At 37.5% G+C, this 27,402-nt stretch overlaps 1 protein-coding gene across 2 annotated transcripts in view; it reads right to left on the bottom strand.

The window, feature by feature from the left end:
* The window catches only part of Cep350 (centrosomal protein 350), a 140,043-nt gene that overhangs the window by 19,007 nt on the left and 93,634 nt on the right, over positions 1-27,402 (bottom strand). For both annotated transcript variants that reach the window (XM_055624428.1, XM_055624429.1), the window contains exons 28-34: positions 23,972-24,171; positions 17,369-17,577; positions 13,315-13,459; positions 8,120-8,280; positions 6,868-7,004; positions 3,817-3,899; positions 315-2,287 (exon numbers count right to left, since the gene is read on the bottom strand). In XM_055624428.1, the coding sequence (XP_055480403.1) occupies positions 315-2,287; positions 3,817-3,899; positions 6,868-7,004; positions 8,120-8,280; positions 13,315-13,459; positions 17,369-17,577; positions 23,972-24,171 (2,908 nt within the window). The remainder of the gene's footprint in view (positions 1-314; positions 2,288-3,816; positions 3,900-6,867; positions 7,005-8,119; positions 8,281-13,314; positions 13,460-17,368; positions 17,578-23,971; positions 24,172-27,402) is intronic.

Below are 27,402 nucleotides of genomic sequence, written 5' to 3'. Positions count from 1 at the left end.
AGCACTGGAAAGTTCCAAAGAATGTGGAAGGAGGTCTCAAGTGTGGACTGCACACAGGGGCCATCAACAGAGTACTATAAAAGATGTTCCAGTTCTCACAGCTTGACAGCGTTCATGACAACCCTACAGTGACTACTCATGACATAACAAAGGGCAATTATACTTCAGACAGAAAAATAGCTACAAGTCCTTTAAAAACACGGTGACCCACATCTAGTAAACAGCAGGTTGGGAAAACATCTATCTGGAACCACAGAATTCGTGTACACTACAAAGGAAAGGATATCAGACTCTTCTCTAGGTAAGATACTCACAGGTCTGGGACACATATCTGGAGAAGAAATCTCTTCTTTTTCATCTTCCAATTCAGACCTTAAAAAGCAACTTGGAACACTGGGTGATTGTTCCTCGATATTTTGGGGTGGGTCTTGGGGCAGTACTTTCTTTTGGTCAAGAAACTCCTGATTGCTAAGCTGGATTTTCTTATTCCTAGCCTTTTTGATTTGTTGTAGTTGACTAACTGTATCTTTCACAAAATCTTTTAGTAAATTTTCTGTTAGTAAGCTGACTGTTTCTAGTTGTTGCGTTGACTTTTTTTCTTCACTTATTGATGTCTTCAGCTGAGCTTCTAATTGGTTTTTTTCTCTTGTTAAAAGATCCAGAAGTGGGGTAGAAGGCTTTTCTGAAACTTGGGAAGAGAAGTTTTCTTCCTTCTCTGCAAGCTGTTGTTGCTTTGATTCTTCAGAAAAAGTATCGTCTGAAGTAGCAGCACCTGCAGCAGCAGGAACATTTTCTGTGGCATCGGAAACAAGGGCTTTGTTCTCCTCACAAGAAATCAGAGGGTCTACTGAAGACTGTTGGTGAAGATGGGCTTCCGGGTCCCCAGAAATGTCCAGTTTACTGTCTGGTACTATGTTAAGGCTTCTATCTTTATCCACTGAGGCTTCTATATTATGCATACTAGGTAGTGATTTCTCACAAAAATATTCAGCTATATCGTTTTCTCTGTCTTTTAGACACTTTATATCCTTTTGCTCTTGATTATAGTTTTGAGACCGTACATCTGAGTAAGACTCTTCATCTTCATTAACGTCTATATAGTCATTAAAGTCTTCTAGAATGTGAGATATTTTTTGAGGAGGAGCGAAAATACCATGCTTGTCTTTGCACACAAAATATACAATACCATCATATGTTCCATTGTTATTTCCTTCAGGTTTATCCAGTTCTACTCCAGCCCAAAATCCTTTAGCAAAATTAGTCTCACCTTTGAATCGAAGAGTGCCTGGCTGAACATTGCCGATCAACACCCTATCCCCAATGTGGAAGTCCAGTAGCTCATCAGCAGCAGAGACTGCAGCCAGGGAAAGGGGCTCAGCAACACTTTGCTCGTGGCCCACATCACTGCGCTCCTTACTTCTCATCAGCTCAGTAGGGGACTTGAGCTCTAGCAGCCTTTCAGAATGGACATGGCTGTGAATGGATAGGCTTTTCTCACTTAGGCACTCACTGATTTCATCATCACTTCCTAACCCAGCGGCTCGACTTCTGGAGCTCCTTGCTGACCTATCTCTGTGAGACTGTGAGTCTTTCCTGAGTGATGGCAACACCTCAGAGTCATCTTTGCTAATCTCATCAGCAGAAATCCCTTTCTTGAAAGAAGACACTTCAAAATCATCAGAATAAGATGATTCTTTAGGAACAGACAGGTGTCCTGACAAGGACAAGTCCACCTTCTCTCTGCACTTTTGCTCATGGATATCTCTTGCTGACTGGATGTCTTGACTGTGATCTATACTTTGATCGGACTGATTCTCTTTTAATACTTCCTCTTTTTCATGAAAAATTTCAGTGGTTGATTTAAGTAAATCTTTCTGGCCATTTGCAGAGTCTGAAGGAAGCTCTTTATTTGGAAGGATTTCGGAGGTCAGGTCTAGTCTCAGGAAGACTTCAGATTCCCCTGAATGCTTAGAACTGGCATCTTCAACCTCACTCTTCTCCAGTTTTGTATAATCTATTTCTTGTATTTCTGATTTTTGACTAGAATCTTCAGCCTTAGCATCTGACACATCATAAACCCTATTAGGCACACTTAATTCCTTGAGAGGAGATAGTGAAGGTGCACTTTCGAGAGAATCCACAGATTCTGTCCGTGTTTTTCTTGATGACAGAACTGGAGATGAGGTCTGCAAGTGTTCCACCTGGCTGTCCAACTCAACCACCCTCTTTGCATATGCAGATAATGACCGTTCTGATATGGCTCTCTCGGAACATGATAATGAAGCATCTTAAAGAAAAAAAAAACACATAAAGCTATTTAATCACAATCTTTCAGTTCTGAGACCCAAAATTTAGACAAAAGCCAACTCTCAGTTAAGAACTCTGGTCAATGACTATGACTTGTTCTGGTTATCATATGAGTTTTTTTTTTTTTTTTTTTTTGTTAAGAAAATAAACTGTATTGAGAGTAAATAGAACATTAATATTTTTCAAGTTTTGAATAATTTATAAAGTAATAGGGACTAAGATTATGACATCATTGTTCAACATCATTTCAAACTATGGGAAATCAGGCTATATAGAGAATGCTACAGTCTTCAAGCAGAAAAACATGACGGGATATAATTCCATTCTTCTTCTAAAAAATAAATTTATGGTGGCTAGAGAGATGGCTCAGCAGTTAGGAGAACTTGCCGTTCTTGTAGAAGACCCAGGTTCATTCACAAGTACCTACATGGCAACTCACAGCCATCTGTGACTCCAGTTTCAGGGATCTGATGCCCCTCTTTGACCTCCTCAGGCACTAGACACACATGCACACAGACAGACATTTAGGTAAAGCAGCCATATGTAAAAAATTTAATGGGCTTTTCTGGAGACTTTTAAGTTCTCTGATGTGTGTGTATATGTATAAGAAAGAGAGAGGAGGAGAGAGAATGAAAATATAAAATCATTTCTGCAAACCTTAAAGGCTATGAAGTGGCAAACTAAGAAGAAAGTAAGATATAATGAGCCAACAACTCAGGAATTAGGTTTTATATTCAAATCTCCACTTTATCTTTAATGGTAAGGAGATAGCTTTTATTTACCTCGGTTTAGTTTCTTTATAGAATTACATTTTGTTTCTAGTAATCATTTTCTAATTAGTTGTTTTATCTTTGAATTGAGAAAACTACATATAATCCTTTATCACATACTGGATAAACAGTCAGCTTGGGGAGGACTGTAGAGATGGTAAAGTGCACAGCTACCTGATCTTCACACCTCACTTTTCATCAGAAATACGGGGCAATAAAAACTGATTTACAAAGACAGGTCCTGGAACAAAATCCCGGAACAAACGTTCCCAATAGGTCCTGCACTTGGGAGTCTACATGAAAGGATGCCTTGAGCCCAAGTTTTTCTGATGAGAGTAAGCAACAATCCAGACCATCAGAGAAATAGAGTGAGTGTAAAAGCGATTAACTTAAAATGCTAAATAATTGAGGAAATGGACTTCTCTAAATTAAAAAGTTGTATGTATGTTAGAGTCCAGTCGGTCTGCCAGCCAGCCAGTCTGTCTGTCTGTCTGTCTGCTTGCCTGCCACATGTGTATGGGTACCTGTAGGTCTAGAAGAGGGAGTTGGGTCCTCTGGAGCTGGGGTTAACAGGCAGTTGTAACCAGTCTGAGATAAGTGCTGGGAACATAACTTGGAAAACATGACATGTGCCTAACTACTGAGCCATCTCTGCAGCTGCAGAAATTTCACTTTTGTAGGGATAGAATTCTGTAGGCAGAAGATGTGTCCACACAACATTGTGCTTTCAGGTACGTACCAGCATGCTCAGCAATGGATGCCAAGGATCCTCTGGAACGCTCTGGCTCTGTTGCAGATTTCCAGTTTTTTGTTGTTTCAGATCTGAAGTGGAAAAAGTAATAAGATGAAATATAATGCAGACACTAGCATACCTGACAACAAATAGGCATCCTTCTTTCCTACAGGAGATACCTCAAACAGCTGCCTGTTTCTAGCTCTTGTCATTCTCTATGGATGAACTCAATGAGAAAAGCAGAGGTCATCAGGCATCAAATGTCTTACCTTCCCTTTTTAGCTATAAATTCATCTAGATTTACAACCATTCAACTTCCTTTCCTCCTTCTATCTATTTTATGTCTTATTTTCTTTTGTTTCTTGTGTGCCCCAACCATTAAAACCAAAAATCATGTACACAATCTGTGTGTGTGTGTGTCTGTCTCTTGTTCTCATGCTCTTTTATTTTGAAGTGCTAAGGATGAAGCCAGAGTCTTGTTCACATTAGGCACATGCTCCACCACTGAGCTCCATCCCTCTTTGTTCACCACCATCCTTTTGTTCAGTTACATGGTCTACAAAGTGAGTCCAGGACAGCCAAGGCTACACAGAGAAACCATCTCTCGAAAAACAAAACAAAAAGTCTAATAATAATTAGTCTAATAAAAATGATAAGTGAACCAGTGACCAGTGAATACATACTTGCTGGGTTGAAGGTCCAATTCTTTTAACTTGTAACAAGCACACTAACCAGGTAGTAATACTTGCTTAATCAGTACTTATGGTCCAAACAACTCAGGCAGAGAGGTTAAGTAACTCCCACAAAGTTAGACAGTTAGCTTGTACCAGAGCCAGGATTCAAACTCAGATAGTAAGCCAACTGTCATAAGCCTGTGCTACACATATAACTAAAAAAACTTCAAAACCTTTTTCCTGTTCTTTTTGATTTTTTTTAGATTGATTTACTTATGCATATGAGGGTTTTGCCTGTATGTGTGTCGATATAGCATGTGCCTGATGCACAGGGGTCAGAAGGAGTCAGACACTCTGGAACTGCAGTTATGGGTGGGCTGGAAACCACCTTGTGGGTACCTGGAATTGAACCCCAGTCCTCTGCAAGAACAGCAAATGCTCTAAGACAATAGCCATCCCTCCAGGATTAACTGTTTTTAATTTTAACTTATTTACTGTTATTATTATCTCGGATGTGTGTGCTGGTGCACATGGGCCAGGGTATGTGTGTACAAGTCCGAGGACAACTGCTGAATTGATTCTCTCCTTCCACCTATATGTGGGGTTCAGGATTGAACTCAAGTTATTAGATTTGCATGGCAACTGCTTTACTAGTTGAGCCATCTCACCTTGTCTTCTTTTTAAAAAAAAATTATAAAAATTATTTTAGCTTGTGTCTCTCTGTGTATGAGTGTGTTTACGTGAGTGCAGGCGTCCAATGACGACAGAGGCATTGGTGCTGGAGTTAGAGAGGTTATGAGCCTGGGAGTTGAACCTGGGTCCCTACAGGAGCAGTGTATATCTTAATTACTAAGCCATTCCTCCAGCACTTCCTTCCTTTAAAAGTGTATGGGTGTTTCGCCTGCATGTGTGACTGTGTGCCATGTGCCTGCAGTGTCTACAGATGCTAGAAGAGGACATTAGAGTCTCTAGAGTTGCGTTCCCAAACTGCTGTGAGCTGCCACGTGGATGCTGGGATTGGCACGGGGTCCTCCAGAAGAGTGAGCAGTCTCTCAAGTACGGAGCCACGTCCTCAGCACCCTGGGAAGGGGCTGGATAACGCAGCGTTGCACTACGTCTGTCAGGCTAACCTGGGGCTCACTCTGTGGCCTCGGTGGTGTAAAACTTACAATCCCTAACCTCCTGAACGCTGGGCTTGCGGGCAGGCCATACCATGCTCAGCAAGCCGTTCCAGCTTGCTCCTGTTCTCTTAAACCACTGGGGAGGAAACCCGGAGTCTTGTGTATAACGGGCAAGTGCCCACCAGTAAGCTGTCCCAGCCCTCAAAATAGCTTTAAAACAATGTTAAAGGCACACATCTTCTCACAGCAAAATATGAACTACTAAAAATAAGTGAATACAAAGCCTTCACAGTGTGGATTTTATTTATTTTTTCCGGTCTCTCCTAACTCCAGCGTAACATTATCTTATTTCCCTTTTAAGACACGCCACCTGTTTTTGTTTTCTTCATCACTCACGAATACTCTTCTTTCACATTCCCTTGTTTCTCAGTTGTACTCACTGGCCTGTCACCCACATCCAAACCATTTAAATGTTATAGCTTGACTTTTTAATCTAATATAACATATATTCTACTGTTCTATTTACTGACTTCTACTTTTTTTTTTACTGGTCATATAATTTTCTACTAACTAAATAGAACCACATTTTACTGAGATATTTCACTCTTGAAATTAAAAATTATTTCCAATGTTTTATGACTATAGCTGGATATTATGATAAACACAAAGGATGCTATAGTAAATACACTCATGCAAATAGAGATTTCTGGTACTACATATTTTATCAAGCTAATTTTTTTAGACATGAGGTTATGGATATAACAGATTATTTTTGCCTTTTAACACATTGCCTTGTTTTTTCAAAAGATCTGTACTTCAGTCTACTGCTACTGTCAACAATGCTGAGAGCACTATTTTCACTGTACCACCAGGCCGCAGGTTAAAAATATGCATTTTTAATCTGTACCTTGTACATTTAATTTGTACTTGTCATATGCAACATGTTTGTAAAAGAACAACAGTATTTTTACCAGTATAATTTACTGTTATTGAAAAGATAATTTCTGGGCTGGAGAGATGGCTCAGAAGTTAAGGGCACTGGCTGCTCTTCCTGAGTTCAATTCCCAGCAACTATACGGTGGTTCACAACCATCTATAATGAAATCTGGTGCCCTCTTCTGGTGTGCAGGTGTACATGCAGACAGAACATTGTATACATAATAAATAAATAAATCTTAAAAAAAAAAAAAAGAAAATTTCTACTAAAAATCTTTATCTTTATTTAAAGCAGAATATATATATAAGTTGTTAAAAGTTCCTACCTGTGTAGTGGATGTGGCTTGATTTTGGGTTTCTCAGAAACAGAGGAAAGAGTTTTAAGTTGAAGTTTGGATGCTGGGGAGGTATCCAAATCTTGGTTGAGTTCACCTTCAGTTTTCTTAATGAATTCATCATAAGTCTATGTTTGGAAGAGTCAAGAGAAGTTATTATGCAGAATGTACTCAAAGGTATTTTAAGTCATAGGGACATTTAAATTTTTTGAATAGCATAATTTAAATATTCAATCAGAAAAAAGACAGCACATAAAGATCTCCCTTCCTGCTGCCCATCATACCTTCACCACTGCAAAGAATAGAGAAAGAAATCTGCCTGCTTCTGCCTCCTAGTGCTAGGACTAAAGGCTTAAGCTACCCCGTACATCCTGCCTTGTATTTTGTTTTGTTTCTGAGTTTCTCTGGCAGTAAACTTAAGAAGTAGTGTTGGAGGAATTGAGTTAATCAGCCAGAAAGTCGGAATCACTAACACTGTTGGCTGGTTATTAAAACACCAACTCTCTACTAGCCAACTTCAATACTTTCTACCTATCATTAGGATGGCATCCAACAGGGGCCCTACCCCAATCCCGGCTTTCCTCCATCTGGATGGCTAAACTCACTTGTACAACTCCATTTGATGGAGTAGCTGGAAACAAAAGTTCAGCACTGTTTATCTAGGATGTATCTATGTTTGGCCTAAACTAGATTGTCATTAAATGTTCACAGAATGAAAGCATGGTTGATGGATCCTTGTTAATTGCTACAAATTCTTAATGTCTGGTCTAAAATCCAGAAAGAGGATGTCAACAAACCAGATTTCTAGTGTTGGGCAGAAAATGGAAGGCTGCTGGAGCTTAGAAAGGAATTAACTTACAGCCATCATTTAGGAGCTGCTCCACATTAGCCCAAGGGCCATGCTAGTAACTGTGTATGCCCTACTTGTCAGAAAGAAGAGAGGGAGAGAAAAAGGGCAGCAACAACGTGAGTATCTAGATCTGTCTATTCATCTTAATGTTTTTAAGAGAGTATAGATAGTCTTTTTCATAACCATAATCTTCATCAGAAAAATTTTAATATTTTATTTAGTATTTAGCTTAATACTTTACATAACTTCAGTTTTTTTTAAAGATGATAAAATTTGAGACTACATGACTACTGAAAAATCCCAATGCACTACTTTATTAACAGCACTCCAAACATGTGAGCTTCACTTTTGCACTAGCTACTAATGTTGGCAGCTGGCTGCTCCCCGCCTCACCTCCAGCTGTCTGATCAGACTGGCTTCCTGGGCTCTCAGCCTTTCCTTCTGCCTTTTTCTCTGCTCCCTCTTCAGCTGTTCCACAACTGATTTTCTTTTCCGGAGCTCATCCTTCAGAGCTTTGATCCTCCCTTCAATGTCACTCTGGTCAGATGTAGTTTCTGAAAGAAACAAAACCTTTTAACAAAGAATAAAACTAACTCTGTAACTAATTTAAAAAAAACTGGAATTTTTTAAAATCAGTATTTAGAATTAAAAAGTGTTATTAATAAAATGTGTGCTTGCTTTCCATAGGTTTTTCTATTTTCTTTAGTCTTCCTGATTATTTTTAATTAATGAATGAATGTTTTTTAAGACAAGGCTTGTCTGTATAGCCCTGGCTATCCTAAAACTCACTCTGTAAAACTAGGCTGGCCTTGAACTCACAAAGATCCACCTGTCTCTGCTTCTCCAGTGCTGGGATTAAAGGTGTGCCACCATGTCCATTTATTTTCTAATTTCTAATGGTACTATTTTTTATTTATAATTATTATGAAAATGTGTATGTGTGCATATGATATTTGTGTGCATAAGTGCAGATATAGTATGGAGAGCAGGGAACAACTCTTGGGAGTTGGTTCTCTCCTTCCACTATCGGGCCCAGGGACTGAACTCCAGCCAACAGGCTTGCAAAGCAAGCGCTCTTAACCCACTGAACGATGTTGTCAGTTCACTATTTGAAACTGTAAGTAGATATCGAAAAACTGTAATCTCAGCAAGATACATAGTTCAAGTTCAAATTTTTATGTTGGTGAAATTTGTGCCTTCTGTAAAAAATTACCTCTGATAGCAAGGTGCTTATACAACTGTCCTTCTTAACTATTAATATATGCTGTCATAGTTTTTAAAGTCAAGTTGGGATAAAACTAAGATTTTATATTTTTAATTGTGATTCATTAACTAAAGTCTTATCACTTAAAAAACAACAACAAAAATACTCTCTTTTTGAAAGCTTTCAAAATTACCAAAATAAAGGTGATTAAATTTTGTTTCGCCTAATAGTTTTACATCAGCACATGAGAGGCTCCGTCACAGCAACATCACAAGAAAGACTTCATTATAACCTGTCATACAAAGGCTATGAAAACAAACAGGTGTCATTTAAAGGCACTGCTTATCTCACTGTATGTAGAAATTACATAGGATAGAAGTGACTATTCCTCACATCTCTTAGAGTCACACACTGATGGCATTTCCACACACATTCAGTGAGACGCTAGTAACCAATGGCAACATCTCATATGAAACCTCAGACTCAGACTCAGCACACTGTTCCATCTTGAAGCAGGTTTTTATAGGTTCTTCAGATTAAGTTCCACATGAATTAAAGAGGTCATCGAAGTGCAGAAAGATTATTGTCTCTTTAAAATGGTGTGAGTGATCCAAATATCTGGGCTACAAAGAAAAGCTGAGTTCCTGTGATTTCTTTAGCCCTGACTTAACATGTACTAAAAAAAAATAGTGCTAACGGCAGGGCAACTAAGCATATTTTTCACATGATTCCACTTAACCTTTCAAGAAAATAACTGGTTTTAGGTTGAAAGTTCTAAGTGCTTGGGGCTTTATACTCATTCAACTAGTGATTCTAGTATAACGGAATATAGTCTGGGTTTAAAACCACCATCTTTCCTAAAATCAAAACAAACCTCTAATTCTCAAGCCTGATGAGTTATATACTTCTAAGCCAAGAGCGGTAGCACATGCCTGAAATCTCATTCCTAGAGAGACACAAGGAGGCCAGCCTGATCTACATCCAATTCTGTCTCAAAAAAACTAAGAGTTAAGCCAGGTGTACTGGCACACACCTTTAATCTGAGCACCCAGGGGGCAGAAGCAAGCTGATCTCTGTGAGTTTGAGTACAGGCTGGTGTACATAGTGAGTTCCAGGGCAGCCAGAGCTACAGTGAGACCCTGTCTTGAAAACAAATCAAAACAACAACCCCACCCCCCAAGTTAGGTGCCTTTAAAATTTGAGATGTTCTTTTGTTAAGTGTAGAAGAGCAATGTAAACTTTGTTCTCCACATGATTTTAAATCAATGTTATTTTTAAAACCAAATGTCGACTATGATCCTATAATATAATTTTTACAACCTATAGTCGTGAATAATTTATGGAAGTTGATGAAAAACTTGGAATTTTTAGATGAAAGAACTTGGAAAACATTTTTATTTCTTTTTAAAGATTTATTTATTTTATGTATGAGTGCTTTATCTGCATGTACACCTGCATGCCACAAAGGTCATCAGATCACATCATAGATGGTTGGGAACCACCACATGGTTGCTGGGAATTGTACTCAGGACTTCTGGAAGAGCATACAATATTCTTAACCGCTCAGCCATCTCTCCAGCCTCCAACACTTATATTTTCTTTTTTTAAATATATTTTTTCTTATTATTTATACAGTATTCTGCCTACATGTAGGCCTGCAGGCCAGAAGAGGGCACCAAATCTCATTATAGATGGTTATGAGCCACCATGTGGTTGCTGAGAATTGAACTCAGGACCTTTGGATGTAAAGCCACTGCTCTTAACCTCTGAGCCATCTCTCCAGCCCTTATATTTTCAATTACTGAAGAAACTAAAGGCAGCAAAAGAAAGGCAATCAGAATGATTGTGGGTGAGAACACATTATAGATATGCCTTGATCTATTACTACACATGAGTCCTTATCACCAACATAATCTTTCTATAGAGCTTTTGAACCCAGCAACTCTCTGGGTTTTTTTCATATTTTATGGAATCCTCTGCCATGAACCTTTTGAGATGAGAAGGAGATGAGAAATGGCAGGCAAGGATCAGTTTGGACAGAATAATTTGCTTAGGTTTCTGTTTAGCTCTCATGTGCTGATTGCAGTAAACTGGTTGGTAACATGATTCCCCTCATTCACAGTACTATTTAACCCCATACTAAAACTCATCACTTCTTTAAGGACATTTATAGCAATGTCCTCATGAAGGACTGCATCTCATCTATAATTCAGAAATCTCAGCTATTTTTCTAAAATTACTTTTTTCTTACTGAAGTTCTAGCAAAAAAACTATCTCATAAATATTATTATCTTTAATATATAACTCATGCAAAGATGGCTAAGACATTATCTTGTTGCTTCCAGTGGAAGTATGAATCGAGTATGGGAAACAAACTTAAAGAAAGTTATCAGTAAGTAATAGATCCAGAGTAGGAACCCATGTTTCCAAGTACACACCAAGTTTATGTCTATTGATTATATTCTACTACAGAAAGTTTTCACTAAAACATGGAAATAGAAACTTACACAAGTATTAATAGCTGTACAAATATAAACACAAAAATATAATAATTTCCACTGTTTGATAATTCTATTTCTACTTATCTACCAGATTGAAAAATACCTCATATATTTCTTAAAGAATTATTTACAACTGTAAAAAAATTTTTTTTAAAATCTGGATAACTATCATCAGGAAAATGATAGTTGAATTGTGGTACATTATCTATCTTTTAAAAAAATGTACATATACAGATGTACACACAAGTGTTTGTATTTATTTGGTAGAGGCCAGCAGTTAACTGTGGGTATTTGTCTTCAGGCAATATCCAACTTGTTTTCAGAGACTTGGTTTCTCCCCCAAACAGGCTAGACTGGCTGGCCAACAAGGCCCAAGGATCTGCCTATCTCCATCGCCCCTGGGCTACTATTACAAGCTCATACCACTATGCCCAGTTTCCTTTATACATGGGTTCTAGGAACTAAACTGAGGTCTTCATACTTGCAACAAGTACTTCATTAAACTACTTCCCCCATTCACCTTCTCTCTCACAATAACTAAACCATTCCCACTTAGAAAACAAAAACTAAAGCCGCTCTCTGAGTTAAGAATGAGGTCAAATGGCAATATATGCTTATCAATATAATTAATATGGCAATACTCAGCATTGCATTATTTTCCTCATAATTCTAATAAACATAGCATTTTCCCTTTAGATATGCTTCTCAAGGCCAACAAACTCCTGAAGCCTTGTAGGGTAGAAGATGATTCAGTCTTTCAAAAATCAATATACAACAGAGACATGAACAGGGAGAGAGGTTTAAGAAAACAGAATGTTCCTCTGCCATCTGCAGGCTAATGTTTCTCTCCCTGGCTCCTTACAGATTTGTGCCATCCTGTTCCACAACCTTGTAGGCATAAGATTATTATGTAATTCAAATGCTAATTTCTCTACCCCCCCCCCATATCTGGTTGCAACCTTGTTTTGAAAAAATCTCTTGTCTCAATGTTGTGTAACACTGCTCCCAACTCTGCCCTGATATGCCAATAAAGCAGCTTACAGACAATCATTGAGCATGATGTTCTCTGTCCAGAGAACAAATCTGGACTTACTGCCAGCCCATGGAGGAGGAGTTAGAAGAGGAAATAGGGATTCAGCCACAGGAGATGTCCAGGAGAGATCAGAAAAGAGAGAGCTGGAGTAGGGAAAGCTACACAGTAAAGCTATCTCTGGGATGTACAATGGGAGGAAGCCAAATTAGCTTTAAGGATTAAGAACAGAATAATAACTGCTTAGCTACTGTGTTGTAAAGCTTATTATTAAATAAATATAAAAGTCTCAATTATTTGTGTGATAGCTGGGTTAAGAGACAAACTGAGAAACACAGTTTAATAAAATTAACTAACACAACCTTCTACTTCATGGTTATTAATAACTCCCTGAAAAAATTAATAAACACCCACCACATGCAATCAACAGAACCCATGAGGCTCTGGTGTTACAAATGTTAAGAAAACACAGAATGTGCTCCCCAGGAGTTTAATCCAGGCCTGGTGGGCCAAGGCCAGCTACCAGTTGTAGCTGTACTTGTGCAGTACAAGTATGGCACGCTAAGTACAGAGTGCTGCAGAAACGCTAAGGCAGTGTCTGACAGAGAGAAGGAAAGACATTGTTTGATGAAACAAATGTCCACTAATACATACGAACAAAGTTAGTTACAACTTGTGGAATTAAGGATATAATCATCAGTAGTAATCACTGAGCTATTACGTTAATCTTGGCAAGAAAAAGCATATACAAATGCAACAAAGAATAACAGAGTACTAGCATGTGCTTAGACAAAGCTTACTAAAGGAGAACTCAAGGGAAAGAACAAGGGAAAGAAACTCACTGCAGCCTTACCTGACTGTGTCATAGACAATGACTCATCTGACCAACCGTAACAGGAATGGTGAGACTTGACAGGCAGATGACTGTGTCCTTCAGTCCTATGACTCGCTTTGCTGGACTCTTGCTTTGACACAGATAAGCAACTTCTGGGAGGTGACTGTATAAACAAAAAGTCAAACAAGAATGAGTTTGTCATACGACTGTAGACTTATATTTAAACTCTGAGACAAAACCAAGTAAAGATAACAATAGAACATTTTAAATAAGTATTTTTATATTTAAAATATAGTTTATAACATTTTCATATCAAATAAACATCAAATTTAATAATTTATATAATAAGCTGAATATATTAAATTTTAGCACAACTTTATACAATTCTTAATTTTTTTTATTTTTTTTATTTTTACACCTGCATGCCAGAAGAGAACATTAGATACCAGTATAAATGATTGTGAGTCACCATGTGGATGTTGAGAATTGAATTCAGGACCTCTGGAAGAGCAGACAGTGCTCTTAATCACTGAGCCATCACTCCAGCCCCCTAGCTTTATGTAATTTCACAAAGGATTAAAAAAAGCTTACCACTTCTATTAAAGACCTTCCCCCATTCTTTAACATAATTTCTTGATTAGCATAAAAATACTGGTTTCATTATATTTTAATTATATCATAATTATAATTCACTATAATTATATTAAATTAATATAATTTAAGCTAGGTTCTCACTCTGAAGCCCAGGTAGCCTAGAACTCACTGTCCAGCCCCAACTAGCTGAATTTTTGGCCACCACCCAGCCTTGCTCCTGAGTGCTGGGATGCAGGCGGCATGAACTAACCACACCTGGCTAATTTTGCTTTTCTTGTGTTCTTGAGGGGTCTGGTTGGGGGTTGGATGTAGTGTAGGAAACTAATTTTTCTGAAAGAACATGCTTTAAAAAACCTTACAATAAATTATAAATAGCTACTTATGTCAGTGATAGTTACTCTCCTCATTTACTTAACTAAGAAATACTAAATATGGATGAATTTTATACGAGGAAGGAAAAAATGGCATAAGACTGTCCACAAAGAATAGATAATTTTACTTTCCATAAAAGACAAAATTTCTCCCCTGACATCATGAGGAAGTGAAAATGCTGGCCTGACTGACTCCTGTCACTATTACTTTCTCTCCCTGGGACTTTGGGCAAGTATTTTTTTAGACTCAATTATTTTATTTTATGTCTATGAGTGTTTTGCCATGTATGTATGTGTACCACATATGTGCGTCATGCCTTTGGAGGTCAGAAGAGGGCATCAAATCTCCTGGCATTGGAATATTAGATGGTTTGTGCTAGGAAGGCTAGGAACTAAGCCTGAGTCCTCTGCAAAAGCAGCAGGTGCTCTTAACCACTGAGCCATCTCTCTAGTCCTAAGACAAGTAAGTGCTTTAACCTGCTCATCTTCAGAACAGAGATTTGCAATGCTACCTACTTTCTAAGGTTGCTATGAGGATTGAGATCATTCCTGTAAAGTACTTAGCAAACACCTGGTACTTGTTAACTATAAATACTACTTTTAATTATACATCTCTGCTTTAATACATCACTTGTTTTAATTTTCTTTATACATTTTCTTCAGAAAGAAAAATACCTAATTTTTAGTATTCACTTAGCTTTGTGGTTAGCATGAAGCTAGTAACAACGGTAGGTAGAAGCTAATACATTCATAGAGCTCAGAAATTCATGAGTGTGTTAAATGCACAGTTCACTTGCATAAATCCCTAGACCAGAAGAATTATGCTAAAAGTAAATTACCTATACAATAAGCCTATTATTGCCATATAATAATTTGAAAATCATTAGCATGATAATGAGGAGCCTTCTATACTCTAAAAGAATTTTCAAGTCTGTGCAAAAGAACATTAGCAATGTAGTATTTTCAACATAATGTGGAATCAGCTCTGCATTAACAATTAAGAAATTTTCCTGCTAAACCTTTCAGGCACAATAATGTTATACACATGACTCTGACTAACTTTTCAATAGGGGATCATACAATTAATTCTTCACAGCCATACTAAAAGTGAGGATTTTGAGCTGAAGGGCTCAGGGATCAACAGCACTGGCTGCTCTTGCAGAAGACATTGGTTCAAATCACAGCACCCACATGGCGGCTTATCACTATCCGCAACTCCAGTTTCAGGATCCAATATCCTTTTCTGGCCTCCTTGGGTACCAGGCACACAAATAGTACACAGACATACATGCCTGCAAAACACCCATATACATAAAAGAAAATAATTTAACAACTATAGGTATTCTAACTACAGATATTCCTATCCATCTTTTTAAACTTATCCATGGGCCAGTAAGATGGCTCAGTAGATTAAAGCGCTTACTGCCAATCCTACAAACTTGGGTTCAACTGCTGGAACCCACATGGTTTAGGAGGAGAGAAATGACTCCTGCAAGTTGTCTTTGACTTTTACATGCACAAACATACACAAGTACATATATAAGTTTAATAAAAAAAAGCTTTATTATTGCATTTTTTAGTATTTCATATTGCTAAGCTGATGTCTTAATCCTGTAGAAATCAGTGTAAAAAACAGGTGAGTTTCTATCTTAAGTTTTTATCTTCCTATGAGGTACAAAATTCAAAAAAACATAAAAATGTTATTCTAATAATGTCCACTATAGTAACTGAATCAATCATTCATTTCAGATATTTTAAAGAGATAAAATCATTACTCATATTCTGATTATGAATTAGCAATTATTAACTAATTAGAGCAAAGGCACTTCAATATGTTCTAAAGAAAGTTTATTGCTTTTTAAGACAAAGCAGATTTGAAAAAAAAAAACAAAACAAAACTTACTCATGTTCCCATTAATCTTCATTACTCTGTGTGTGAGAGAGAGACAGAGACAGACAGAGAGAGAGAGCATGCTTGTGAGAGGCAGTTGTCTCTGTCTACTTGAAGTTTCTGAGACTCAAACTCAAGTCATGAAGCCTGACCACTATACCATTATTACCCACTGAGCCATCTCAGTGGCCCCATTACACTTTAGTCATTCTTGTCTGTGCTGTCTAGTTTTTGGGTCAACTTGACATAGCTAGAGTCATTTGAGAGAAGGGAACCTCAACTGAAAAAGATGCCTCTATAAGATGGGGGTGTAGGAAAGCCTGTAGGGTATTTTCTTAATTAGTGATTGGTGGGGGAGGGCCCAGATTACTGTTCAGTGCCACCTTGGGTTGGTGGTGGGTTCAGAAAGAAAGCAGGTGGAGCAAGCCAGTAAGCAGCATTCCTCCAGAGCCTCTGCATCAGCTCCTGCCTCCAGGTTCCTGCCCTGACTTCCTTAGATGATGAATAATGATGTGGAAATGTAAGCAAAATAAATCCTTTCCTTCCCAACTTGCTTTTGGTCATAGTGTTTCACTATAGTAACAGACACTCCAACTAAGGCCCTATCTCTTTAATATTATTAGACTTGACTGAGTATAATTTTAACTACTACTGAAGCTGAGCTCATATAAATATAAGCTTATTAAGTTTTTTTAATTAATTTTTATTTTTAATATTAATCACAGGTTATTTACTTTGTATCCCAGCCGTAGCCCCCTCCCTCATCCCCTCCCAATTCCACCCTCCCTCCCTCATCTCCTCCCTGTCCCTTTCCGAGACCACTGCTAGGGGAGGTCCTCCTCCCCTTCCATCTGACCCTAGCTTATCAGGTATGCTTATTAAGTTTTATTTCTCAGGTGGGTTACGGTGACGCACACCTTTAATCCCAGCACTCAGGGAGGCAGAGGAAGGTAGATCTCAGAGAGCTGGAGACCAGCCTGATTTACAAAGCAAGTCCAGGACAGCCACGGCTACACAGAGAAACCCTGTCTCAAAAACACAAAAACAAAACAACAACAAAAAGTTGTATTTCCTTCAAATGTTAAATCCTGTATGTTACAAGCATAAGTGATAGTCAATGCTGCCATTAATAGGAATAATATAACTATTAGTAATTCCTTTTAGACAGATTGCTTTTTCTGAAGAAGTTTTAAAATATAAACAGGCATTGACTTACATGTTTACTAGGAGAGGTAGATTCCAGTTCCTGAGAAAAAACCATTTCCTCAGTCAGTACACTGTGGTCTGGACTCCTGGGCTGGGCCTGTACCATAGACTCAGAAGGTACACATAGATCAGAAGGGCTGCCTAATTCTTCTGGAATATAACTTTCAGTGTTCCGGGGAGAGTAGGAAGGCATTGGAGAGCCCTCTTCACTTGCTATTCCTGGAAACACAGGGTGAAAACAATAAAAACAGCCAGTCTTTGTCAGTAAAGAAGTTAAACTTGTCACATTTTAGACTCGTTTTCAGCACAGAACCACATTACATTACTACCAAAGTCTGTGCATTAGCAGTTTTGGCTGATACATCCTGAGAACGGATATTTACTACGTACAACCAGTGATGATGACTGACAATGTAAGTATGAGGGTGCAGAGTGGTTATGACTCACAAACATAACCATTTGCGCTGGGAACTGCTTCAGTCATGTTTGAAAATAATTTAGTGCTATTTACAAAAAGAAACATATACTTTATGGCCTAAAAGTTTTACTTCTAGGTTATGTTCCGGAGAAGTCTTGCTTACATACAGCAGACATTTTCCACGCTGAGAGAAGCCCAAATGTGCTCTATGCAGACACTGGGGTGCTATACGGTGCTGAAGAAGACCTGAGGCCGCCCTTGGTCTTCCACATGCATGTGCAGGTGCACACATATGTAAACACACACACACAACCACGCACATGCGCAGGCCTGCATGCACATTTATGTATTTAGTTCCTTAATAGCACTAGTCAAACATGGCTACCACACTGGACAACATATAAGGATACAAAGCACTGTGTCATGTCATAAAGTCCTACTGGGCAATCAAGAAAATTAGGGGAAATTAACAAAATCCACATTGACTTGCTACTGTTGGAATCTGAACTGTCACAATCAAACACCAGGTAAGTTCCTTAAAGAGCAGACTTTGTGGCACTGTGCATCTAAGAATACACAATGACAAGAGCACAATAAAAAGTCAACCATTTTTCAAATCTATACTCTACCAATATCCACCTTTAAAGAACTCAGGAGTCATTATCACTGTACCCAGAGAGATGGCTCAGAGGGCAGGGTAAAAGTGCTTGTCACTCCAGACTGATGGCCTGATAGTGATCCTCAGAATCCACAGTAGGAAGAGAACCAACTTCCAAAAGTTGTCCTCTGACCTTCACACCTGCATTATGGTATATTAGAGCTACATTCACATACACTACAACACCACACACACACAAAAAGTAACTTCAAAAAATTTAAAATCATTACAGCTTTGTTTTCCATTCAAATCTGACCAAAAAAAAAAAAAAGGTAACTTTGATTTGTTGAGAACAACTCATTGCTTTTGCACTAAAATTCTAAAAATGAAGGTTTGGGAAAATTCCAAGAATATTTATTTGTTGAACAGTATTCTATGAAAGGAATGTAAATGGCTTGAACTGCTTGTAGGGACCTGTCATGTTCCTATTCTTAACTTTTTAAACTCCCTATTGCTAAACGATAAACTTCTTACCTAAAGAGTACCTTGCTTTTCAGCCAGTTAGAACCCATAAAATGAAATTTCCACCCTCCCTTGATGTCAGTGTCTTATTCTAATAAGATAATATAGAAGATTTCATTTTGGAAGTGAGTAGCTGGAGGAAAAAAACTTCCTGCCACATCCATTCTTAAGACAGCTTTTGGTGGCAACAGTGAATTTTTTAGTGGTTACATTTTGAGTGGTGTCAAGGGGCATTATAAAGGAAATAATGATGACTAATTTTCTTTAGAGTTCTGGGTACTGCAGTGTGACAGCCTGGTTACATGGTGTTGAGGTGTTCCTGGAAGCTCAGTATGACATCTAGAATTTGGTTATTGCAAAAGGTTTGTTAACCACGGAACACTTTAAAATGTATTACTTAGTTAGAGTCAGCTTTATCTGCTACAATGAACACATGATGATTGGTTGGATGATTTTAGTGGCTTTTCTTTTTTCCTGGACCCTTTTGCTTATATGACCTCTACTTTATTAAGTAGTGCAAACTCATAAGCTAGCTATTCTTGATGAGATAAAAAGCAGCTGCAGGAGAGCTTTTATCCCACTGCCCTGCTCACACCCTGCACACTTATGCCCAACAGTTGCTAATTAATGGCTTTAACAAGGGAAGCAATTTTTAATTTACCTTCCAGCTGAAGTTGGAGGGAAAACTTTTGATTTTCTTTATGTATTATTTGGTTCTCATATATGACTTTATTTTACATATTCTAAATTGTCTAGAAAAAGGAATTGTCAAACCACTTGTGGCCACCTGTAATTTGATTTTTTTACCTGTTGATTTGTATTGCTACATTTTTTTAATTTAATTGAGTAAGGTAAAATATGCAAATATACATGCTGATTCCTGGGATGTATAAATATACCACTAATAAAAATGTAGTTTTTTCCTATTTCAAATAGTTCCATCACAAACAGTAGTGCAGCTAGCTGAAGTGTATCTACTTTTATATAACTCATGCATATGTATACCAAAATGTCACAAATTGAATAAGAATAAGATCCATTTTACTCAACAGGACATAAAAATTGCTTACTAAGATGTAGTATAATTTTCTTTGGAGTAGCCTTTTTTGGGGAAATCTATTTACATTTTTAGAAGTTATTTAGGCAATGTTTTTTTTTTTTTTTAATTTTATTTTTGAGAGAAGGTCTCATGTGGCCCAAGCTGGCCTCAAACTCAATATATATAGTCAAGGGGACCTTGAATTCCTGGTCCTTCTGCCTCCTTACCACTACCACCTGCCTGTTTTTGTTTTTTAAAGCTAAGAATTTACCAGAAGCAGGGTGTTGGTGATACAAGCCTTTAATTCCAGCACTTGGGAGGCAGTGGCAGGCGGATCTCTGAGTTCAACAGACTGCCTGGTCTACAGAAAGAGTTCCAGGACAGGCAAAGCTACACAGAGAAACCCTAGCTCAAAAACAAAACACACACAAAAAAAACTGAATCTAGGGCCTTACTCTAGCCCAAAAATTGTTAATACTTAAACTCTTTTTTTCAGTTTTAATTTCTGCTGTGGTAAATATAGATATGTATAAACACATCTGCAATCACATGAACTAAAATTCTTTCTGGTTCTCAATAATCTACAAGCATAAGGAGGTCCCAAAGTCAAAATCATTTGATAACTGCTGCGCCAGAGCATTTTCTAAGTTGTGAGTTGTAACTTATTAGAAGTACGGACAACGGACTGCAATCAGCATTGTCCAGAACAGAACAGAAAGCATCAAAGGTTAAGAGTCTGAAACCTTCTGCTGTACTGTTAAAGGTCAGATATGTAAAGACATTATTCATACATCTATAGACACACTCCAACTAACTATGCTAAAAAAAATCTATGACATTGTTTATAATAGAAATATTAAGTTTAAAAAAGCCCTATCTCTATCAATTAGGGGAAAAGCACCTAGAACACATTCTTCTTTTTTTTTGAAACAGAGTCCCTTTCTTTATGCAGTCCTGGCTGTCTTAGAACTCAAAATGTAGACCAGACTAGCCTTGAACTCACAGAAATGCTCCTGCCTCTGCCTCTCGAGTATCGGGATTAAAGGTGTGTGCCACCCCACCTGGTGGTACGATCTTTGATGTTGTCAGGCACGGCTCAACACTTCATTGTTTCCTCCCATAATATTTATTGGAAAGTCCCTTCTTTATAAGTCGGAAAAGTTGCTGGTGTTACACCAACGTTCGATAATGCATGGGTCTTTCTTGGATTACCTATTCATAGTCTATTTGCCCATCTCAGTAAGTTTAAATCACATTGTTAAACTATTGTTCCTTTAAAAGTCTTGGTATATGGTGAAACAGTTTTTGGCTGTTATGGTTCTTCTTTACCAAAGTCTTGCTTTTCAGACCTTTTGTTCATATAAATAAATAAATAGACAAACAAACAAACAAATAAATAAATAAAATTGAAGGAGATCATCAAAACCCTTTTCAGAAACCTTGACAGGTTTCAGGTTTAAATTGCCTTGACTCTTGAATCAAGAGTTCAGGTAAAATTAGCAACATGCGACACTGGGTTCATTTGTGAGTGTGAATTGCTTTGCCGTTTAACATCTCTTAACAAAGCTGTAAAATTTCCTTCACAAACATCTCGTGTTGTTAGCCTTTTGTTTCTATGTGCCTGTTCGCATTTATTTTTTTATTTATGGACAGTTCTCCCTATATTGGCCTCAGACTCTGTTGTTCAAGCTAGCTTCAGGGTCACAATGCTACCTCCATTTCCTGTGCAGTGGAATTGGAAGTGTATGCCATTATGCCCAATTCTATGTGTAAGTTTTTTGAAATGATACTTTTAAACACCAATTTTTGTTGGTCTAAGACATATAATTGAGGTTTTTATACATTAAAATTTATAAGGTATATTATAATAATGAAATTTTGTTATATTTTCATACATGTATATAATGTATTAGATTCACCTATTATCTTCTCTTGTCCCATTTCTATTCTCACTGATCTCTACTTTCATTTTTTTTTTTTACTTTCTCACTAATTCTACTTTCAAATACATATTTTTTAAGATTTACTTTTATTTATGTGTACATGTTTGTGTCTGTGTGAATGTATGTCATGTCTGTGTGGGTACACAAGGAAGCCAGAAGAGGGCATTGGATCCCCTTAAGCTGGAGTCACAGGTAGTTGTGAGACACCTGACACGGATGCTAGCAACCAAACTTGAATCCTTTGATGGGTGGGAAACACTCTTAACCACTGGTCCATTTCTCCAGCACTGCCCCTGCTCTGCCCCTTTAAAAATGATTCAATTGAAGTAATCAGGGCTACATGAAGGAGCAGGAATGAGCGGATTTTTTGTTGTTGTTGATTTATTTGGTTGATTTTGAATCAGGGTTTCATGTAGCTCAAGCTGGCTTCAAACTTACTGTGAAGCTGAGACTGACCTTGCACTTCCAATTCTCTTGCCCCCACTGCAATGGTAGTCCTACGCCATCATGTCAGGTGAAGAACGCAGCGCTTTGTGCATGGTAGACAAACATTCTAGCAGCTCATTTCCAGCTCCAGCCTACAACTGGGTTTCATTTTTTGGATTTTCTAACCAATGACCATACTAAGCTCATTCATTATTCTAATAAAGTGCAAATCCTGGGTTTCCTGTGTATGTGAGAAGGGGTATATATGTACATATATGTGCAATTATATGTGCCTATGCACATATATGTGGAAGTCAGGAAAAGTCAGATGTCCTGCTCTATCCTCTCTGCCTTATTCCTTTGAGATGGTCTCTTGCTGAACCTAGAGCTAGGAGTCTCTGTCCTCACAGTTCTAGGGTTATAAGCAGACATGGATGCTTGCCCAGCTTTTTACATGGGTACTTAGATCCAAATTTAGGTTCTTATGCTTGTGAAACAAGCACTCTTACCCAACACACCATCTTTCCAGCACCAAATTCTGGGTCTTCTATGTGCATATGAGGGCCTCAGAAAGACTCTACCCAGCAGGGTTTCAAAGCAGATGCTGAGACTCATAGCCAAACTTTGGGCAGAGTGCAGGGAATCTTATGAAAGAAGGGGGAGATAGAAAGACCTGGAGGGTAGAGGAACTCCACAAGGATAGCAACAGAACCAAAATATCTGGGCCCAGGGCCCTTTTCTGAGACTGATACTCCAATCAAGGACCATGCATGGAGATAACCTAGAACCCCTGCACAGATGTAGCCCATGGCAGCTCAGTATCCAAGTGGGTTCCATAGTAATGGGAACAGGGACTGCCTCTGACATGAACTCAGTGGCTGGCTCTTTGATCACCTCCCCGTGAGGGGGGAACAACCTTACCAGGCCACAGAGGAAGAGGTACAGTTGGGATACAAAGTGAATAAACTGTAATTAATATAAACAAATTAAAATTAAAATTAAAAAAAGAATTTTGCTTCTTCCACTCACTACTTACAGCTTTTCATTGTTTTTCAAGCCTTACTGAACTCCTTTAAACCTATATAACAATGCTTAATAGACATTTTCAAGGGGAGAGTTTTCTGTATTATCTCCATTATATCTGCTTTAAGTCTGGGTTTTCTTGTTTTGTTCTATATTATACTCTTTTGCTGGGTAAAGACACTTCCTTTCCATGTGTGCTTTCAGCTGAGGTTCTGTATGTGACCCGAAGTCTTTTTCTGAATCCATGCAAGTGACTAACTTTTTTCTCCTTAGATTAGATTGGTATGTATAGTACTTAGAATAGAGAAGAACAGCTTTTTCCTTCTGTGTGTTATCCTTGTATGGATTTAACTTTGAAATTATGTACTAATGTCATAACGTAGTTGAAAACTGTATCCCTTTGTATTCTGGGATACAGTTTAACTGTATTCTTGAGCGAAGAGTTAAGCACCTGAGTTTTCCCTGTTTGAATATCTATTAAGCTTTGAAAATTCGAATTAAAAAAAAAAGGCCTTCATGATTATATTGGCAAGAAATTATAGTTTCTTAAAAGTTGCACATCATTTGTAGCTGGATTGCATTTCTTTACTTTTAATCATTCCCATCAAAAATAAAGATGTTAGGCTTTAGTTTGTATTTATTACCTTTCTGCTCCGTTCTCTGGCTTTCTAGCTCCTTCTTAGTTTTGGGTTTTATTATTAGCTCTTTGTCCCAGGCAGCCAAAGCTTGTTTTTCCATTTGTTGAATTTCTGCTTCTTCTGCGTCTAGACGTCGCTTCCATTCCAGGAGCTCCTCTGCATGTTGACGTCGTTGCATTAGTTTTTGCTCTCGCTTTGTTAGAAACCTATGGTCACACCATGAAGAACAGTGAGAAAACCTACCCAAAGGCAGAGGTCATTTTGAAAACTCTGTCATTCATGCCTCACCAACAACCTGTGCAAAAAGCAGGGCATTCATACCATTCTCTCCCTAACTTTGCAATGACAGAAGCACAATGAGCCAACTTTTTTTTTTTTAATATGAGAAAATTAGTGTTTCCTTATAATAGGTTGTCAGGGTACTGAAGGAAGTGAAGTGAAAGTCAGTAGTAAATGAAAAAAAAAAAACTCTATGCATATTTGAACAAGCTTTACTGACACTGTTTGTTATTCAGTAACTTACATACTCTTTCTTCTGGGCGACTTTTTTTCATGAGAAAGAATATGTAAGAAATTTACTCTAAAAGCTCAGGCCAGAAAACACACAAAACTCAAAACAATAAAAACCAAAAAGAACTATAAAAACAAGCCCCACGGTGCCCAAATATACAAGCAAACAAACAAACAAAAATGGTTATATCCTCTTTTGATTTTGATTTTCGAATTTGGGCTTTGTTTTTACCGGGGCAATGTAATGTCAAGTGACACTCTTTCCTGTGTGTGGGACCCACAGAGCACCCTTCAGGCACCACCTACGTATTAATCCCTGCCTTGCCAAGCAGAGGGTGTACTAACTGACAGGAGTCTCTCAACTCAACCTCATCTCTCAAATTCAATCTTATCTTGGGCCTAAACGGGTTGAGAGAAATTGTTGATTTAGTGAAAAAATTTTGGTTAGTTGAAAGGCCACTCATTAACTGTCCACATATAGATGCCGTGATTAAAACAAGCTGGCCTACATTTAGTACTGCTGTCAGATTTTAATGACAGATAGCCAAGAAAAAAGAATTCACACATCCAATAAGTAATAAAAGGCCAAGAGGAACTGATGCTTCGTTCTTAAACAATCATCATGTCATTTAGTGTGGAAACACTAGGGTAAAGTCCATATGACATTTGACAAGACGTCTCCAGGATGCTGTTAAACAAACAAAACAAGAAAAGGGGGGAAGCAAACACAACAAACAAAAAGAACAGAGCATGCTCTATCAAAGAGTGCACTGAAAAAGGTGCAAAGTTACCTGACCAACTGGTTGTAGATATACAGCTGGAATTTGGGATGAAGGTTGGGAAAACAGACACTGAGAGAGGCCCAGTGGTGAGACGTAAAGACAGAGAAGAAGTAGTGAACAGGAGAGCAGTGTCTACAAAATAAGGAGGAAGATTTTAAAACCAAGAGATCAAGAGGCAGGAAGAATGAGAAAGGGAAAGCAAAAGAGTCGAATGAAGATCTTTTAATATGCGTCCTAAATATTGCACGCTACTCAGGAAAGCAAATCTTCATGTATGACACACACAAACCTTTATAAATCGCCAATGATTTCTGAAAAAAATGTGTCTTCTCAAACATCGCTTAGCCATCATCTACATTTTCAGGTAAGTTTACTTGTTTATGAAAATGTAATGAGAAGAACAGTGTGAGGCTAAAAACATTTTCAAGAAGCTTTAACACTGACTAAACGATATGGCCACGATCTAGTGTGTCAGAAACTCTATACACATATGTAATTTTGAGCAACTGATTTTTGTACCTGTACCTTGTTATGTATTTTTTTAAGCTAAAGTACTGCATTTGGTTTATTTAACCATCATCGGCCTATTTACCATCATTATCTAGCTTGAAAATAAAAATATAATTCAGTAATGCAATTTACAAAATATCTTAACTTTGACAACATGAACTATTAACAGAACTTATTACAGATATCTTGCTTTAAATCTAACATAGGGCCACTTAAATAACAATGCTGAAAATCAACACCAATTCTTTGAAATATCAGGATGTTCAGTTAGAAATAAAAGTAAGCTAGTCTGAATTAATACTGTCAGCAAAGAATGTTATGAACAGTTCAATTGTAAGGCCAAAGATAAGAGAAGTCCATATATATTAAAGTTTTAAAGGCAGAGGAAGCTCGCTTTTCTTCTTCTGTAGTAGTAAACAGATCTCACACATAGGTAAAAGGATAAATAAGCCCAGTGACAGTCGGAAAGGCTAACCCTCTTTGACAGAGCATGCTCCTGTTCACATGCACACAATGGTAACTTGCATATAAGGCAACATTTCATTATTGCCTTGGATGGGCAAGGCTTAATATCAGTATTTTCCAGAAGGGAGAAAATCTATGCATGAATCCAGCCATGGGTTTTTTTCTGAAAGCACATAACATTTTGTTTATACATGTCTTAGACAACATGTCTGTTCCACAGATAGCATTTCATCACTCTATTTACACATACATACACACAGTCATTTATATCTGGATTGCCTTGATTTTCTGAACTGAACTTTAAGAAAATGCATTCCTGCAAAATTTCAGAAAGACACTTCAGTGTCCCTTGTCATTCTTCATGAATGTATAATAAACTTATTTTAGTTATAATTATCAAAATATTATGCAAAATAAAATGTACTTTGAAAGTTTAAAATTTTTATTTATAACATTCAAACATCACCCACCCTTTTAAATATAAAACTGCTAAATGTGTGCATGACCTAGCACAGAAAGTAAAATAGTACTGAAACACATAAAATAAGCTTTTTAAAAATGTATAGGTAATATTTTTTGTCTAGTCTTTTACAGAAAACATATTTTCTCTATCAGAATAAGAACTAACTTGTCATTTATAAAGATAAAACATATTCAAACCTCTACATTAAAAATGAAGAACAAGAAAAATGGCTAATCTAAAATGAATTGTTTAAAAAAAGAATATAAGAAATTAGACATTTGAAACATCTTCCCAGAAACACATTTCCTTATTTAATATTATTATATATTATATATTTTATATAACTAGAAGTGCCCGTTAAAACCTGAAAAAAACCTTAAGATAAAAGGGCCAAGTACTTCCCAGTAGAGCTAATATCCTTCAGGATTCTAAATAGGTAACCATATGGGAATGACAGACACACACATGCTTTGAGTTTAAGGTCAGCTTTGGTTACGGAATGAGATCTTTTTCAAAAGGGGTCAAGAAACTTCATACATTAGAAATATAAATTTTACCAAGGGCATTATTATTGGTGAAACATTTAAGACAAAACCCTTTCACTGTAACAAAAGCAGTGTCACCACTTGAGAAAATGTCATAAAAATCAATTCAGTAAGTTGACAGTAAACAGTGCAGGAGGCAAAGGCAGGCCAATCTAGTCAGGG

This window comes from Psammomys obesus, unplaced genomic scaffold (assembly GCF_907164565.1).
Source record: "Psammomys obesus unplaced genomic scaffold, mPsaObe1.curated_primary_1811, whole genome shotgun sequence".
In the NCBI taxonomy this organism is placed as follows: Eukaryota; Metazoa; Chordata; class Mammalia; order Rodentia; family Muridae; genus Psammomys; species Psammomys obesus.
The sequence above is the reverse complement of the archived record's forward strand: the minus strand, read 5'-3'. Positions and strand labels throughout refer to the sequence as shown.